This window comes from Rhinoderma darwinii, chromosome 13 (assembly GCF_050947455.1).
Source record: "Rhinoderma darwinii isolate aRhiDar2 chromosome 13, aRhiDar2.hap1, whole genome shotgun sequence".
In the NCBI taxonomy this organism is placed as follows: domain Eukaryota; kingdom Metazoa; phylum Chordata; class Amphibia; order Anura; family Rhinodermatidae; genus Rhinoderma; species Rhinoderma darwinii.
The window spans coordinates 45417021-45436960 of record NC_134699.1 but is presented as its reverse complement, the minus strand read 5'-3'; the positions used below and the strand labels follow the sequence as shown (position 1 = coordinate 45436960).

General features: G+C 40.7%; 1 protein-coding gene across 2 annotated transcripts in view; it reads left to right on the top strand.

Moving 5' to 3' along the window:
• UNC13D (unc-13 homolog D) overlaps window positions 1-19940 on the top strand; it is a 114043-nt gene that overhangs the window by 74751 nt on the left and 19352 nt on the right. For both annotated transcript variants that reach the window (XM_075846585.1, XM_075846584.1), the window contains exons 15-17: window positions 16713-16837; window positions 17623-17713; window positions 18292-18348. In XM_075846585.1, the coding sequence (XP_075702700.1) occupies window positions 16713-16837; window positions 17623-17713; window positions 18292-18348 (273 nt within the window). The remainder of the gene's footprint in view (window positions 1-16712; window positions 16838-17622; window positions 17714-18291; window positions 18349-19940) is intronic.

Sequence of the window (19940 nt, the reverse complement as noted above, 5' to 3'; positions counted from 1 at the left end):
TGACCAATCAGCGTCATACACTCCTCTCCATTCATTTACACAGCAGCATCGCGTTCTTACTAGATCATTCCCGTATTTACGGGCACATTTTTGGCTGCAAAATTGCACTGCAGTAATCGGCAGCCCTTTCTCTCTATCAGTGCAGGATAGAGAGAAGGGACAGCCGTAATAAAAGTAAAAGAAATTCATACTTACCCGGCTGTTGTCTTGGTGACGCGTCCCTCTCTTGACATCCAGCCCGACCTCCCAGGATGATGCGGCAGTCCATGTGACCGCTGCAGCCAGTGATTGGCCTGTGATTGGCTGCAGCGGTCACATGGGCTGTAACGTCATCCCAGGAGGCCGGACTGGAGGAAGAAGCAGGGAGTTCTGGGTAAGTATGAACGTCTTTTTTTTTTACAGACTAAAATTGGAAATAAAAGGAGACACGGCGCCACATGGTGCAAGGTAAAAGCAGGATGGGGTAGAGGAGCAATCTTGTTTAAGAAACCGCTCACCTGGCCCAAGGACACAAAGGTAGTAGTGGTAATGAAACTGCTGCTGCCAAGTCCAAATCACAACAAATGAGGTTTGTTGTCCCGAAAATATTTGTAAAAAAATATAAAAATAGGACCAACGGCGCTGCACGATGAGACAGAAAATTGGACGACTTAGATGACCATCAAGGTAATATTTAATGGAAGGGCTACGCGTTTCGACACCGAACTGGTGTCTTCATCAGGCCAGTACAGACTGTGCAGAAACATCATACATTTATATACATACTGGGAAGCAGACAAGGACCGCCAAAAACACAGCAGGTCAAAGGTCAAGGGTCAGATACAATACAAAATTAGCACATGACAAAAAGGACAATAATGATAGCTAAAAATATGGTGTGATAACACCACATCAGACATGAAACATATGTTAATAAATAAAAGCTAGAACAATAAAAACATTGGCTGAAAAACCCAATACGGCTCACCTAGCCGACTTTGTATGAGGCGAAACATTAGTGAAACATTACCTGAGTGGTCCCAATCATAACCACAACGGTAAATAGTTGTTACTTATCTAAATTGAGCATGGGTTATTGATAAAAAATGCACTAAAATCGCTAGATTTTAATGCCGCTGGAGTAGCGTCCCCGGTTGACTAGCAACCCAGACATCACTAGAGCCGGAAGTACGTACTGAGACGCGAACTGAACCGCATACAGACTTAGAGGTAAATAACACAATAAAATGTGATAATTACCCGATCGAATGTGTAGGGAATCCTTTACAACAAGCAAGGGGATTCATAGTGGGTTGTAGTACAGCATATTGAAAAAGGACATACACATACGCGTCCCTAGTTGCCAAGCAACCCGGCCGACGCAGAGGATCCTGAAATAGCAAAAAAAGCACAGCGTGGTGCCGCATGTGACCCAGGGGAGATAAAGAACAAAATTCCTTATGTGTTGCTGGCTATACTTCATAAAATGATGTGGTGTATATGCACAGAAAATTGATAATACAACATATAAACAAGATACATAAGCGTACATAGAACATATAATATATAAAATACACATATCGTATATGTTATAGTTACATGAGAGGTATAAAAATTGTATAAAAATTGAATAAAAGCATACCATGGTCTAAATAAAACTTGTGTCATACTTGACCATACATGAAATTGATCATACTGTTTTTACCAACAGAAAACGGGAAAAACGTTGATCGTGGCCAGACCGCCACGAAAATGGCCCGAAAAATCACAGTTCAGGAACCTACACTGAAAATGTCACATTCAAAAAAGTGAGTAAGTTACAATCCATGCTAAAAATATCAAATGGTTGTTGTTATAATAGGGAGAAAATAGCTGATATATTTATATATTTGCGATCCATGCTTAAAATATCCACTGGGAGAAAAGTGATAAATGCTGTATTTACATAGTGGAGCTGCTTATAGTAATACTGACCGGCAATGATGGAAAAATTGGAGATTGGACTGTGCCATGCCCTCCAGTCGCCAATGGTAATAATTACAAAAAACCTTTCACTCCTATACATCGTTCCAAAGTCACAAATTTTTCTAAATCTACCATTCCTTTTCATCTTAGACACATCACCAATGTCTCTCCCTCGGTTTCCCTTTCATCACATCTGTCTGTCAATTCGAACACAAGTTCCCTTTCATCACATCTGCCTGTCAATTCGAACACAAGTTCCCTTTCATCACATCTGCCTGTCAATTCGAAAACAAGTTCTCTTTCAGCACATCTGCCTGTCAATTTGAACACAAGTTCGACTCCAAATATTTCAACCAAGCTGCCAATCATCAACAATTTGGGACCTCTCACAATAGAGATACCTACATCTATTGACCACTCTCGTGTCAACTCTTCACACATCCCACAGCATTTGGGACCAATTCCTCAATCTGCTTTCAAATCATGTGACCTTGATGCTCACCTCAGACTATTCAACATCATTCCGGATTCACCTTTAGATTCCAGTTCCAACTGTTCTATGGTTAATGATTCTAGTGACACTACCATCATCTCTGGGTTATCTCCAACACTTCTAGATCTTACCACGCATTTTACATCACCTCCCAATACTACCCTTTCCCCACACCACCATACCACATTTCCCATAAGTTCTGATCCCACCATTTCCATTGATTCTTCGTCTTTTTTAGATCCTCTTTCCCCCCCCTTCCGTGCCCCCAATCATACCCGTTCTGTCACCACGGGTTTTTCAAAGTCCATTACCATTGACTCTAAACTCATATTTCACAAGAATTCCAAAGCTATCCTCAAAAAGAAAACTAGGGGTAGATATAGAGGTTGCAGAGGGGGCAGACCCCATACCAAAGGCTCTGCCACCATCGTTGAAAAAGAAGTACAAACTGACCTAGTGAAAATTTTCAATCTATCCCAATATAGTCTTAATGATGATGAAACTGGTTTATTATCTAAGGGTCTGTCTTTTTGTCCTACTACATCCCCTGATGGATTTGAACTCTTTATGGATCTGAATAAATTTATACGCAAAATGACCCTTTTGCGTCATTTTGCTATGTCCCCACCATTGATATTGCCTGATCAAACAACTATAGATATTGATACGCCTGTTAGAACCAAACTACAACCCAAATCTTCGTTTTATCCATTACATCATAGGGGCCCAGCCTTGGAGACCTTTTCAAATCTAGTGAGTACAGAATTTAAGAATTTAAAATCATCTCTGTCGAACAAAGACAATCTGTCCGGACCGCAACGTAGAGCCCTAAAAACTCTCCAAAAAAGGCAAGATATCATCATACGATCAGCAGATAAAGGGGGGGTATCGTTATCCAAGATAGACATGAATATATAAAAGAAGCATCCAGATTACTCTCAGATGACCAATTCTATGAAAAACTGAAGTCCAATCCGATTCCCAAATTTGAGACTGATTACAAAATTTTGATAGAGACCGCATTTAGGGATAATTTACTATGCAAAAAAGAAAGGGCTTTTCTGACTATCCCTTTCCCCACTATCCCCTTTATGTATCATCTTCCGAAGATACATAAAGCTTTGGTAAACCCGCCTGGCCGACCAATTATTTCAGGCATAGGGTCTTTGACCAGTAATCTGTCGCACTATGTGGATATCCATCTCCAACCGTTTGTCTCCAAACTACCCTCCTTTTTGAAAGATTCAACACAACTTATCAGAGATCTGTTTGAATTTCACACCCATAATGATATGTCAGACATTAATTTTCTTACCGCTGATGTGTCTTCTCTGTATACAAACATTCCTCATAAAAAAGGGCTAGAAGCTATCTCTGGGTTTTTAATAAATGATCCCCGTTTTTCTAACTTTCAACTTAATTTTATCATGGACTGTATTGAGTTCATTTTAACGCACAATGTTTTTACTTTTGATGGTGATTTTTACAAACAAATCAAGGGTTGCGCCATCGGGTCACGTTTTGCCCCCTCATATGCTAATTTGTATATGGGGCTTTTCGAAAATTCTCTTATACTGAACGAACATACCTTTAGGGATAAAATTGTGTTCTACAAACGCTATATCGATGACTTGTTTTTTATTTGGAAGGGTGATGCATCCACTGCGAACAATTTTATCGACTCTTTAAATAGGAACAAGTTTGGTTTGTCTTTTACCCACACGTTTTCAGATAGTAGCATTGACTTTTTAGATTTGACGATCGAGAAAAAGGATGGCCGTTTTTTAACCAGAACACATTTTAAAACAGTAGACGTGAATAGCTACTTGGATTTTAAAAGTGCGCATTACTCCCCATGGCTTAAAAATGTCCCTTTTGGCCAATATCGCAGAATTAGGAAAAATTGTTCTGATGAACTACATTTTAATAAAGAGTGTGAAATTTTGAATAAAAGATTCCGGGAAAAAGGTTTTCCAAGGAGTCTATTAAAGGGGGCCGAATTGAAAGCTAGGACTCTGACTCAGGACGAATGCTTACAAATAAAAACAACTACATGTATAGAGAGTTCCAACAACATGGAACGAAAGAGTAATTTTATTACAACATTCAACAAAGGTAGTCCATTGATCATGTCCATATTCAGGAAGCATTGGCATATTTGACCAATGATCCCTTCCTAAAACCATTAATTTCTGTAAATCCCAAAATCACTTACAGACGGGCAAAAACGATTAAAAATCTAGTAGCTCCCAGTAAAATGTGTGGTAATAAAAAGAACAGTCAAGCCCTTTTAGTTGATGTGAGGGGCTCCTTTTGTTGTGGCCGAAACAGATGTCTATGCTGTAATAATATCGCCAATAAGTGTACGGAGTTTGTTTCCATACTGACGGGTGAAAAGTTCCCAATTAAAAATTATCTTAATTGTGGAAGCACATATGTAATATATGTGCTTCAATGTACATGTAAGCTGCAATATGTGGGTCGGACAACGCAGACCCTAAGAAATCGTATCAATAAGCATAGGTCGAATGTAGGAAAAGGTTTTCTAAAACAAAGCGTATCACGACACTGTGCATCAAAACATGACTGCAGCTTTGTACACGTAAAAGTCACCCCGATTGAGCAAATACCAGCTGACTTATCGGATAGATTCATTAGACTAAAACAGAGAGAAAATTTCTGGATATATAAATTGGGTACTTTATATCCTAATGGGTTAAATGATCTCACCGAATCATCCCTGGAATAAATTTAATCTTTCCTCTCATACTGATTTAGACTTTTCCATCATTGCCGGTCAGTATTACTATAAGCAGCTCCACTATGTAAATACAGCATTTATTACTTTTCTCCCAGTGGATATTTTAAGCATGGATCGCAAATATATAAATATATCAGCTATTTTCTCCCTATTATAACAACAACCATTTGATATTTTTAGCATGGATTGTAACTTACTCACTTTTTTGAATGTGACATTTTCAGTGTAGGTTCCTGAACTGTGATTTTTCGGGCCATTTTCGTGGCGGTCTGGCCACGATCAACGTTTTTCCCGTTTTCTGTTGGTAAAAACAGTATGATCAATTTCATGTATGGTCAAGTATGACACAAGTTTTATTTAGACCATGGTATGCTTTTATTCAATTTTTATACAATTTTTATACCTCTCATGTAACTATAACATATACGATATGTGTATTTTATATATTATATGTTCTATGTACGCTTATGTATCTTGTTTATATGTTGTATTATCAATTTTCTGTGCATATACACCACATCATTTTATGAAGTATAGCCAGCAACACATAAGGAATTTTGTTCTTTATCTCCCCTGGGTCACATGCGGCACCACGCTGTGCTTTTTTTGCTATTTCAGGATCCTCTGCGTCGGCCGGGTTGCTTGGCAACTAGGGACGCGTATGTGTATGTCCTTTTTCAATATGCTGTACTACAACCCACTATGAATCCCCTTGCTTGTTGTAAAGGATTCCCTACACATTCGATCGGGTAATTATCACATTTTATTGTGTTATTTACCTCTAAGTCTGTATGCGGTTCAGTTCGCGTCTCAGTACGTACTTCCGGCTCTAGTGATGTCTGGGTTGCTAGTCAACCGGGGACGCTACTCCAGCGGCATTAAAATCTAGCGATTTTAGTGCATTTTTTATCAATAACCCATGCTCAATTTAGATAAGTAACAACTATTTACCGTTGTGGTTATGATTGGGACCACTCAGGTAATGTTTCACTAATGTTTCGCCTCATACAAAGTCGGCTAGGTGAGCCGTATTGGGTTTTTCAGCCAATGTTTTTATTGTTCTAGCTTTTATTTATTAACATATGTTTCATGTCTGATGTGGTGTTATCACACCATATTTTTAGCTATCATTATTGTCCTTTTTGTCATGTGCTAATTTTGTATTGTATCTGACCCTTGACCTTTGACCTGCTGTGTTTTTGGCGGTCCTTGTCTGCTTCCCAGTATGTATATAAATGTATGATGTTTCTGCACAGTCTGTACTGGCCTGATGAAGACACCAGTTCGGTGTCGAAACGCGTAGCCCTTCCATTAAATATTACCTTGATGGTCATCTAAGTCGTCCAATTTTCTGTCTCATCGTGCAGCGCCGTTGGTCCTATTTTTATATTTTTTTACAAATATTTTTTTTTTACAGGTTGCTCTATATTCTGATCGGAATTCACTGTCCAGGGTGCTGAAACAGTTAGTGCCGATCGTTTAACTCTTTCAGCACCCTGGACAGTGACTATTTACTGACGTCGTCTGGCAACGCTCCTGTAATTACGGGTGCACACACGTAGCCACCCGTAATTACGGGAGCCCCATAGACTTCTATGGACTGCCCGTGCCGTAATTACGGCCTGAAATAGGACATGTTCTATCTTTTTCAACGGCACGGGCACCTTCCCGTAAGCAAACGGGGAGGTACCCGTGGCCAATAGAAGTCTATGGGCCCCTAATTACGGGCCGTAATTACGGGAGTTTTTACGGTCGTGTGCATGGGGCCTCAGGCCGTGAAAATGAATATCAATATTTTTTCCACTAAAATGTTGCATTTTTTTCATTTTCACAAAGGATAAATGAGGAAAAAGTACCACAAAATTTGTAAAGCAATTTCTCCCGAGAACTGCTAAACCCAACATGGAAATGTTTTTTTCATTATAAATTAATTAACCCCATTTATGACTTATCAATTTTTTGCTTTTTCATTTTCGTTTTTCCCGACCCTGCTATCCACGTGCCATAAAGTTTTTTATTTTTCCGTCAGTAGTGTGAGGGCTTATTTTTTGCAGGAGGAGTTGTAGTTTCTATTGACACCATTAAAAGTACAATATAATGTACTCGGAAACTGAAAAAAAAATTCTTTGCAGGCTGAAATTGGAAAAAACTGCGATACCTACATTGTTTTTTTGTTTAGTTTTTACGTCTTTCACCATGCGGTAAAAACAACTTCTGAGACTTAATGCGATTTATTTTTTTTATCACTTTTTATTCCATTTTTTGGTATGCAAAAACCATCAATTCGGACAATGTTTTTTATTCTTTTTTTTTTTTACGGCGCTCACCCTGGGCTATAAATGTAATTTTTCTTTATTCTGCCGGTCGATGCCATTACGACGATACCATATGTATATAGTTTTTTATGTTTTGCGGCGTTTGCGCAATAAAATCACTTTTTTATAAAATAATTAATTTTTTGTGTCACGATATTCTGGGAGCCAGAATTTTTCAGTCAAAAAAGCTGTGTAAGGGGTTGTCTTTTGTGGGACGGGTTGTAGTTTTTATTAGTACTATTTTGGGGTACATGCGACTTTTTTATCACTTTTTATTCTATATTTTGGGAGGGAGTGGTGACCAAAAAATAGTGGTTCTGGCATTGTTTTTTACGTTTTTTTTGTGGTGTTCACCGTGTGTTGAAAATAATATTATAGTTTTATAGTTTGTGTCGTTACAAACGGAGTAATGCCAAATTTGTGTACTTTTTTTACGTTATCCTTTTTTTCCTATAATAAAGCACTTACTATAGGAAAAAAATCTTTTTTTGTTTTTGTAACTTTTATTTTTACACGTTTATAAAACGTTTTTATTAACTTTTTTTTACTTTTTTTTTTGTCCCACTAGTGGACTTGAAGACTTGCAGCGTGATTGCTGCTAGAATACATTACACTACCAAGGCAGTGTAATGTATTCTAACTGTCAGTTTGAAACTGACATTGTCTGGCCTCCGGTTGCCATGCCAACCATCGGCAGCCCCCGAAATCGCATGGTGGGGGCTGCCGATGTGCTACAAACCCCCTAAATGTGGTGATCGAAATGGATCGCCACATCTAAGGGGTTAATTGCTTTCTAAAATCATCAGCGATGGGCATCCTGCACAGTTAACCGCTGCTGCAATGTAGCGCCGCGTGGGGTTAACTTTTAAAGCGCAGACGTAACTGCATGCCCAGGTGCGCGAAGTTGCTTCTCACCTGGACATGCATTTGCACCCAGGTGCGGGAAAGGGTTAAAGAAGACCTCCAGTGAAAACACAACTTTCCATGACTGCATTCCCCACCTGACTGAATACCACACTCTACATTTCTTTTATGTATACTGTACTTACTTTTTTAACTGCTGCCTTGTCTGTTGTCACGTAGGGTTCGTGGACCCACTGGGCCATAGCCCCTTGGCGGTATGGCAGCTAGCCAACAGGGCGCAGGTCAAAGTCTATAGTTTGTATAGGGTACCTGTGGCAGCTCTGACAGTAGCAAGGCAGACTTGGCTGGGACTAGGCAGCGGGTAGACATCAGGGGTGGAGTAGCAGGACAGGCGTGGAATACAGCACAGCACGACTACAGCACGGCACTTGACCAGGATAGCACGGGATACAGGTTACAGGATACAGGATACACTGGGAACTGGAAAACACTGGGAGACCATTTGCTTAGACAAACTAGGATACGACAAACAACGCTCAGGCACTGCAGGAAGGGGCTGGACCCTACTTATAGTCCAGGGGGCTCATGGACTAATTTAGCACTAAAGTCTGGTGCGCGCTCTGCCCCTTTAAGAGCAGGCACGCGCGTGCTCGCGCACCCTACGGGACCCGGCCGAGGTGAGTGGAAGTGAGCGCTGGTGTCTCCTGAGGAGGAGACTGGGGCCAGCGCTCGCCGACCCATGGCTGCGGCCGTCAGGAGGTGAGTGAACCTGACGGCCCGCAGCCATGGACATGTGCTTTAAAAAAGCCTCCATTTTGATTCTTAGATTTCCCCAGCTTTCCCTTCCTCTCTGCTTTGCTATCAATCCAATGATGCTTCAGCACAGCATCACGTGACCAGCTAAAGACCATACCATTTCTGCATGCTGGGGGACACTGTGATTATCACCCCTGTGCAAAACTAGTGTGGTACAGGAACTGCTGCAGCCTGTGATAGGTGACACATAAATCTCCACAGACTGAAGTAAAGAAATTGTGTCACTGAGCCTGATTAACACTGCAGCTAAGCAACCATCCCAGTCTGATATATAGAGATAGAAGCAGCAAGAAAAATAACAGATGAGAGACTGACACATGAATACCATAATGGTACACATGGGAAAGTTTAGTTTTGGACGGAGTGTCCCTTTTAAGAATATTCCCCCACTGTGGAAAAAAAGGCCCCTGACTGCCCATGTCTGGGCTGTGTAAACAATCTCGTGGTGTTTATACGATGTAAGATGGCGTTGGTTATGTGGATAAATCATGTGACCGCTTTCCTCGACTATCACTGGCTGCCTTCAAATCTGTGCAGGCGCTGAACCGTAACTGGGATACGGAAGATTCTGATCCCTTCATCTGCACATGCTCAGCCACATGTTCAGGACCTGCCTATAAGCCTAGGCAGCCGGGGACAACTTTTAATCGAGGAAGTGGTCACGTGATTTATCCACATGACTGCCGCCATCTTACATCGTATGGACATGGCAAGATTTCTTACACCACATAGACATGGGTAATCATGGGCCATTATTTGCACAGCGGGGGATGATATTAAAATTAGTGGTGATGTAAGAAGTATAATTTACAGTTTATTTTTCAGATTTTTTTATATTAAGTCTCCAACCGCTTTAACCCGAGCAGTTCTCAATGCTCCCCGCAGTACCGCTTTCCTTTTGTGCTGCTCAGATATTAAATCAGTAAATCCCACAGAATTGCCAAATGAGAGCCGGATGTGATGACCTGGATGTATACACCGGTCACATCTCTCTCTTTTTCTTTTCTTCAAAATGTTTTCACAAATTTCTTTTTTTTAACAAGAGTAACAAGGTATCAAAATAGTGAGAGAAAGCGAAACACGGCGCCACATGGTGCAGATTACCCAAGTGGGAATGGATAATTTGAGAAGAGTGATGCTTACCTTGAAGCAATGAAAATCGAGCGATGGAGAGAAAGGTGCTGCTGCTGCCAGGACTCGAGGCCGGTGATTCAAGATGAACGACCGCAGATACTATGCTGGGTGAGCTGGAGAAAAAGAGTCTGCAAGGGCGCTGCTGCACACGGATGAGACCGAAGTGAAAACTTCGGAATGATGATAATAATATTCGATGAAAATATTCAATGATATTCAATGATAATTGAAGGTAATAAATAATAAAATTTAATGGTAATATGACTACGCGTTTCAATGCCGTACCGGCATCTTCATCAGGTCATGAAAAAAGAACACAGACATCTCAGTTTAAATAGAATCTCAAAGTTCGAAAAAACCCGCCAATGTGAACAAGGGCAGGGCGTTCAAGTGACGTCAGAGTTCAGAGGTTAAAAAATGACAGATAACGATGACCGGCACATAAAAAATGATCAAAAAATAAAATGTTAAACAAGGAAAGATAAAGTCCATGTGCTGGGAAACAATATAGGAACAATGAAACAAATGGTACAGAATGAATCGCAGGGGATGCAGAACAAAAACAAAACAAAACAAAATAAGGGGTAATCCGTGAAATAAACGGATAAATAGGTGATGGTGTCAATATAAGATATAAAACAATTATAAACAGTATAAGAACATAATAAAATATGTAAAATAAATAAACAACAAAGTCAGAAAGACAAATGGACATTAATCCTTACACATTCAAAAGAATGGAGTCGGCACTTGCCGTTAAAACATTAATAAATAGCGGCTCAACGAATGTAGAGAGAAGCGATGACATATGTATAAATTTAGAATGCCAAAATATAAATGTGAGCATTGGTGAGAGAATAGGGGTATCAATACTGCATATGAATAATTTATATGAAAAATGTGAACAGTTGAAACTGGTAAGGTATAATAATAAGCTATAAAGCCGATATTTGAGCCGGCAGCCGGTAAATGCCGGTAAAACAGAAATAGCGGCTCAACGAATGTAGAAAAAAGGGATGTCAATTGTATAAATTTAGAATACAAAAACATAAATGTGAGCCTTACTTAGAGAATAGGGGTACTATTCTCTAAGTAAGGCTCACATTTATGTTTTTGTATTCTAAATTTATACAATTGACATCCCTTTTTTCTACATTCGTTGAGCCGCTATTTCTGTTTTACCGGCATTTACCGGCTGCCGGCTCAAATATCGGCTTTATAGCTTATTATTATACCTTACCAGTTTCAACTGTTCACATTTTTCATATAAATTATTCATATGCAGTATTGATACCCCTATTCTCTCACCAATGCTCACATTTATATTTTGGCATTCTAAATTTATACATATGTCATCGCTTCTCTCTACATTCGTTGAGCCGCTATTTATTAATGTTTTAACGGCAAGTGCCGACTCCATTCTTTTGAATGTGTAAGGATTAATGTCCATTTGTCTTTCTGACTTTGTTGTTTATTTATTTTACATATTTTATTATGTTCTTATACTGTTTATAATTGTTTTATATCTTATATTGACACCATCACCTATTTATCCGTTTATTTCACGGATTACCCCTTATTTTGTTTTGTTTTGTTTTTGTTCTGCATCCCCTGCGATTCATTCTGTACCATTTGTTTCATTGTTCCTATATTGTTTCCCAGCACATGGACTTTATCTTTCCTTGTTTAACATTTTATTTTTTGATCATTTTTTATGTGCCGGTCATCGTTATCTGTCATTTTTTAACCTCTGAACTCTGACGTCACTTGAACGCCCTGCCCTTGTTCACATTGGCGGGTTTTTTCGAACTTTGAGATTCTATTTAAACTGAGATGTCTGTGTTCTTTTTTCATGACCTGATGAAGATGCCGGTACGGCATTGAAACGCGTAGTCATATTACCATTAAATTTTATTATTTATTACCTTCAATTATCATTGAATATCATTGAATATTTTCATCGAATATTATTATCATCATTCCGAAGTTTTCACTTCGGTCTCATCCGTGTGCAGCAGCGCCCTTGCAGACTCTTTTTCTCCAGCTCACCCAGCAAGGTATCAAAATAGTTATTCCTGTATCTAGGTGTAAATAACAATAATCATTCACTGATTCAAATTTGGGTCTACGTATTAGTTAGTTAAATAGTATTCTTAGTATTCTTTTTACCATTCTGGTAATGAAAAGATGAGAAAGGTACGAAGGGGAGAAATAAAAGGAAGGGCAGGGAATTAGGGGTAATAGAGAAAAAGGGACGGAATAAGGAGAAAGTAAATAATCAAAAAGCAAAATAGGTTTAACCCCATAATGACATCTGACATACTATTACATCGCTGTCATTAAAGGGTAACTAAACGTTCAACAAACTTCTGACATGTCATAGTGACATGTCAGAAGTTTTGATTGGTGGCGGTCCGAGCACTGAGACCCCCTCCAATCACTTAAACAAAGTGGCAGAAGCGCTCATGTGAGCGCTCAGCCACTTTGTTTCTGTTCGGCTTTTTCCGGAAAGTCAATGTATCGGAGAACGGGCTCATAGACTTACTATTTGTGTGTCTAACCCGCACCGATCATATACTGATGACCTATCATCAGTTGTCCGGTTGTGGACAACCCCTTTAACGCAACACAACATATAGGTACACAACGTACAGAAGCTGAGTCCACACCATCACCAGCGAGTGTCAGCTGTATATCCGGCTGATTAACCCCTTAAATGAAGCGCTCAAAAGCGAGCACTGCATTCATGGGGTTCACTAGCAGATCGTCACCCCGCGATGCTATCGCAGGGTTCTGATGGCTGCTTTGGCAGACCGGAGGCCTAACAATAGCCTCCTGTCTGCCAAGTACGGAAGCCTGTTAGGTCCTGTCCGGAGGCGGGGCAAAAAAAGGCTTCCGACCGCAGAAAGAAGATGTCGCAGGCTCTGTCGCTGACACCCTGCTGTAATGGCAGCGAATTAAGCTAGCTCCGATCCCTGCCATTAACCCCTTCTCGCATCACCTCGCATCTATGTGATCGCGAGGGTGCCGATCTTTGCTCTGGCAACCGGAGGCCTGACAATGGCCTCCTGGTCTGCCACATACGGAAGCCCATTAGGCCCGCCTGGTGGCGGGGCCTAATAGGCTTGCTGTCAGTGAATAACTTACAACTCTAGTACATTGCATTACGTGGGTAGTGCAATGTATTAGGGTAAACATCAAATGTGCAGGACTTCAAGTCCCCTAGTGGGGAAAAAAAAAGTTACAAAAATGTTGAATAAAAGTGTAAAAATAAGTTTCAATTTAAAAAAAATAAAAAAAACTGCCTTTTTTACTATGTCTTTTATTATAGGAAAAAAAATGTTAAAAAAAAGTACACATATTTGGTATCACCGAATCCGTAACGGCCCAAAATATAAAACTATAATATTTAATATATAATACTCCTCCTTCGGCCTGCTCTCTCCTCTCCCGAGGGAGCTTCGGTGTCCTGCAGGCCGCAGATATCAGCCTTTGTGGCCGCATGCATCTGCAAAGGGGTGTGTGGCACTATCTACATGTGGGTGGGTGTGGCACTATCTACAGAGGGCACTGTGGCAGTATCTACAGAGGGCATTGTGGCACTATCAACAGAGGGCACTGTGGCATTATCTACAGAGGGCATTGTGGCATTATCTACAGAGGGCACTGTGGCATTATCTACAGAGGGCACTGTGGCATTATCTACAGAGGGCACTGTGGCATTATGTACAGAGGGCACTGTGGCATTATCTACAGAGGGCACTGTGGCATTATCTACAGAGGGCACTGTGGCATTATGTACAGAGGGCACTGTGGCATTATCTAAAAATCTTGAAATTCAACTGAGCAGCCAGGCTGCATTTAGCGACACTTAAAGAGACTCTAAAAGGTGCTTGGCTGCTGATAACTCGTGTGATTTGTTTAAAAAAATTTTTTTATTATTTGCAAAGTTATGAGTATTTTTCTAAATATGTAAATGAGTTTTTATTAGACAACTGGGAGGTAACAGCAGCGATTCTCCTGAGGTGGAGCTACCTCACAGCCTCTGACACTGTCCAATCAGCATGAAGCTGCTTCACACAGTGTGAAACTAAAGCTGGTGGGAAGGGGGATCACTGCGGACCATCTATAACAGCGGTTCTGGTGCCATATGAAATAGGAGATTCTAATCTTTGATACAAGGATCGCAGTTCTAGCGGTGACACAATCGGAGATATCGCCAGTTGAATACACAGTCGGGAATGGAAGCTGTATACTATATGGTCAGGCTGTGTTGCTGGGCAGGGAAGGGGGAGAAGCTGTATGCTGATTGGACAGCGTCATACAGAAAACATTACACCGCCCAGAGTGACAAGAAAGAGTCACCTCCTATTTGGCTATTAGAGCTACATTAGCATATTTAGAAAAATGCTCGTAACTTTGCAAATAATAAACGTTTTTAAAACAAATCACATTGTAGTTATCAGCATGATAGCGCCTATTAGATTAGTTAGGAAATAGGGAATTGATAAACTCATGAAAAGTCTCTTTAAGGGCTTGTTCACATCACCGTTGCCCTTCTGTTGAGGGATTCTGTCGGAGGTTTCCGTCGGGTTAACCCCTAAACGGAAAGGCAAATGGAAACCTTTCCATTGACTGCGCTATTGATTCCATCAAAAACGACGGTGACAAACGGAAACCTGTAGCAACTTTTCCGTCACCATTGATATCAATGGTGATGTAAATGAAAGCTTAGGTTTCCATTCGCCTTTCCATTGAGGGGTTAACCCGACGGAAACCTCAGACGAAACCCCTCAAAGGAAGGGCAACGGTGATGTGAACACAGCCTTAACTGGAAAACTGGATTGTTAAAATAAGCACGTGGAGTAAACTTGCATATTTCCGGTAAGTTTAAACCTAGCGGTATGTCGAAGATATTTAAATATTTTTATATGTGTGAACCTAAAATGTCTTAATATTTATTGCTATGGAAGGTTGTAACTCTAAAATTGCCTACAGAGGAGGATGGGTATTCTATTTTAAGACTTCTGGCATATGACAAAGGCTGACGTGACAAGACTTCATGACATTGTATTTCCTTTTGGCCGCAAATACATACTGAGATGAGTTTTGGTTTCTGTATGTTACCATATGTAGAATGTATATGTGTGCAAGTATGAGGGTAATGCCTACTCTCATTTCATTATAAATAAAGATGCATCTGCCCCCCCCCCCCCCCAGGGAAGGGACTGTTATGAACACCGATGCTGCATGTCATGGTCTCTCTCTCTCCGGCCGGCCTCTCTCAAAACCACCAGTGAGGGAACATTAATTAATTTGGAACTCACAGACAAATGCAGATATTGTCCGATGTTAACGGACAAAGTAAATTCTGCAGCGACACGGTATTATTATGGTAATGTAGTATTCTTATAGAAGTTCAACTAACTATTTGATTAACAATAATTTTGTATTGTATCAAATTTGAAAGTAATGCGGCCCGTCAACTTCAATTTTTGTCTATGTGCGGCCCATTTACCCGGCCGAGTTTAAGACCCCTGATCTAGGAGGAGGTTGATGATGGGGCGGAAGGACATTGTTTAGAGCTTCTCTTCTTTATTTCTATAGAACCTATCCACAGGGTATATACATGTGTCATTTTGCATAGTCATTTCCCCATGTAACACGACTGTGCTCCTTATATATATTACACCAAAAAAGAGAACATGGAGTCTATAAGTCAAAAGATAAAACGTAGATTTTATTTTACAAATTCTAAAAAATCAGTACATAACCTGTTTAAAAACGAATCACCACAGATGACAGAAAAGGACCGCCAAAAAAATGAGACAATTATCGTGAGAGGGTTCACATAACAATCATATGTCCACATATACGTTGGTATACAATATCGTGAAAAAGTGCATAGTGCTAAGTAAATGTTTGACCATTTAAATGTCTAGTTGTTGAGATGTTGAGAACTACACTATTACCAGCCTCCACAGGAAATCCAATAGAAACCCCCCTGCCACTATTCCATTATACTCCATATACTATTTATAAAGTGCTAAGTGCAAACAATGAACGACCTGGAATAAATGGTGGACTACTGACCCATGTTGCTGTATCTCAAAGATGGCGACCTGCCCGTCGCGCGTTTCGGCTTCCGCCTTCGTCTGTAGTAAAGCAAAAAGTGGAAATCTGTTACTAAGTATACTAATCACTACAGGTGGGTTATGATAATTGAGTTGCTTGTGTTGCCTGCCTAATTTTTAGTATAGCCACCATAACTGTTTAAGCTTTATTTATTGCACTGTTGTTTGTACTTTAGGTGCAGTTGCATGTAGGCGCACCACGCATTCCTATATTAATTTAGTCTCATCTTTGCTTTTTTCCCAACCTGCAGAAAAATGAGCTGTCAGAATCATTTGATGCTTTATTGCAGTATGGAGTGTCCCTTCTACAAAGGTATCGCATTGTCTTCCCACTGACAGAATCTCGGTCCACAGAACGATTGCAGGGTCTTCTCAGGTCAGTGATTTATACCTAAAGTGTAGGTTCACCCCTTACACATTAGATAAACGTACAGAGCAGTGTAAAACCAAATGTTTTTGTGGAATACTTTATCTATTAATCTTTGCTTGCTTTGCACTCTATAGTAACTTGGCCACAGTTATAGTGTGGCTGCGTAAACATTAGGTTATAAAGCAAAGCAAGAATATATTTTGGGTATACTGGATACCAGAAAGATAAGCAGCAGTACTCAATGCCAAGCAGCAGCTGCAAAGAAACAAATATCATTTTAGGGTGCGTGAGAGATTAAAAACCTATTATTTAAATATGGTATTGCCCCTTTTAAATTCCTTGTAAGGCCTAATCTTGATTATGAGATGCAAATTTGTCCTCTGCACTGTAAAAAACGTATAGGAAAGCTAGAGAGAGGTCAAATGCAGGCAACTAGTCGACTATGCTATTCATTCCATCAAAACGACGGAACCCCTGCACAACGGAGACAAAAAACCATATGGTTTCCGTGCATCTCAGTCAGGGTTCCGTTCATGGGTTCCCCTGACGGAAAGCTCAGACGGAACCCCTGAACGGAGCCCTGACGCAGATGTGAATGAAGCCTTACTTGTGTGTTTTCCTGTCAGGGTAATATATGGGTATATAATACTTCTTTACATGATACTTATTGTTTCTTATCTGATTTAATTTATACTGTAACTTGGTGCAGATCCATAGTTGAGTACTACAGTGTATGTCTGTTTTTCCTATTTTCAAGCATTGTATACTCACCATAATTCTTCCAAATACAGAGTTCTGATACAAATGTGTAAGACCAAGGCATTCAGAGAGCTGTGCTCCTCTACTCCCACTTTACAAGACAGAGTTATTGAGGCCATCAAGGTAAAAACCCTGTCACCATTGTAGCCAGAACCAAATTTATGGAAAGGAAAATAGACTAGGATTCTTTGTTGGGAGAAAAACACAGGGACCTGTCGGCGTCAAATATACAATGACCATTGTTTAAACTGTCATTGATCCCTTCTTGTCTCTCCCCAAGCTCTTTATCAGTCTTTAACCGGACATAGACTTCAGATAACTGTTGGTCAATAATGTCAAACGCGTTTTCTTGACTGATCGCTATTCTGCCTGAATGTTTGCAAGAACAGACCCACGTACCACTTATTCTACCTGTTAGGTCGTATGGAAATCATAAAGGGTTGTCCCCCACTCTGAACTCTGCTATATGGGCCAGAGCAGAGTGCCCCTAATAAGAATCAGCACTCACTGTGGTGGACTCTATCCGTCCATGCATTGCATGGACAGACAGCTATTTGAATGGCGCGTGTAATCCTACACCTCCCCTATAGTGGCTGCTGAAGGGGGATAATGTACAGCCAATGAGATAAGACAACTCCTTTAATGGTAGGAAAACCCTAATTTATAAAGTGTTAAGCAATTTTATTTGTTCTTTAATACAGACTGGAACACGAGAGTGGTTTGATCTGAAGAGACAGCATCTACAACCAATGATACAGGTACCATAGATGTGCACTAAAGCTGGACATAAATTCTAAAACTTTGTAGGTGTATTTCGCTGGTATTTCCCCTCTCTCCTTAGACTTAACATATCTGTTTGCCAAATACGCTTACGGCTGATGACCAGTGGTGTAACTACCTTTGTAGCAGCCATAGCGGCTGCTATGGGGCCCGCGGCATAATGGAGCCCGTGCCACCCACCATCACAGCCCCCTATGCCTGGCGGCGCTGCTAGTAGCCGCTATGGCTGATACTGCAGTAGCGATGCCACAGTCCTTAGGGCGTAGATACTATTGAGCACTACGGCAGAGCAGGGAGGTGTCTCCCCACTCTGCCATTAAAGGGGTTGTCCCACAAAACACATGTATCCCCTATCCACAGGATAGGGGATACATGTGCATACTTGCCAACTGTCCCGAATTTGCCGGGACTGTCCCGAATTTACAGAAACAGTCCCGGCAAATTACTGTCCCGGGACTTGTCCCGGCAACTGCTAGATTCAAAAGTATCTGCGTCCTCAGGATGCAGATACAATTGAATAATATACTCTGTCATTCACTCCTTCTGGAGAGAAATCCCCGGCCAAAGCATTGCCAACTCCCTGGTTGGGCATTTAACTGCAGGAGGTGCCACTGACGTCACTGTCTTTATGTGGACAGTGAAGTCAAGGTACTCTCTATGAGCAGAATTCCCAGCCAGAGCGTCAGCAGCGCTTTGGCCGGAGATTCCGGCGCTCCAGGAGTAGCCCATGACTTCACTGGCCATTATAAGGGTAGTGATGTCAGGGGCACCTCCTGCAGCTGAATCACTGGCCAGAGCATTGCCGATGCCTGGCTGGGGATTCCGCTCATAGAGGGAGCCACTGTCCATATATGGACAATGAAATCAGGGGCTCCTCTTGTAGCACCAGAATCCCCGGACAGAGTATTGTCGGGGGTGGGGGCTATCTACAGGGGAAATACGTGGCACTATATAAGGGGGAGTATGTGGCACTATATACAAGGGGAGTATGTGGTTTGAAGAGGTGTTGAGGTGCCAAAACAGTAGTAAACCCCATTTTGGAAACTACACCTCTCAAGGAATTCATTTATGGTTGTTGTTACCAGTTTGACCCCATAGTTTTTTCACAGCACGTATTTGAATTGGGCTGAATTGCAAAATGCGTTCTCTTGAACAGTACTTTTATTAGTACTTTTATTAGCACTAGTAGAAGCAATAGACTGCTAGATAAAACTTTTTTTTGTTTTTATAGAACGATTCCCTGAGACTAACAAATCCTAATACCAGCTGAGATGCTGCAGATAACAAAATATCGAAACTTTTATATATATATATATATATGTTTAGATTTTTTATTTATTTTTTGTTTTTATAGAACGAGTGGACTTCCCTGACACTAAACCTAACTAGCGCAAGGGTTCCTAACACTAAATCGAACTAGATTTTATGTGAACTTCCCTGACACTAAACCTAACTACGGTGACTATTCCCTGACACTAAAGCTACCTAGATTATTCCGAGCTTTCCTGACGCTAAACCTAACTACGGTGACGGGTGCCTGATACTAAACCTATCTAGATTATTCAGAGCT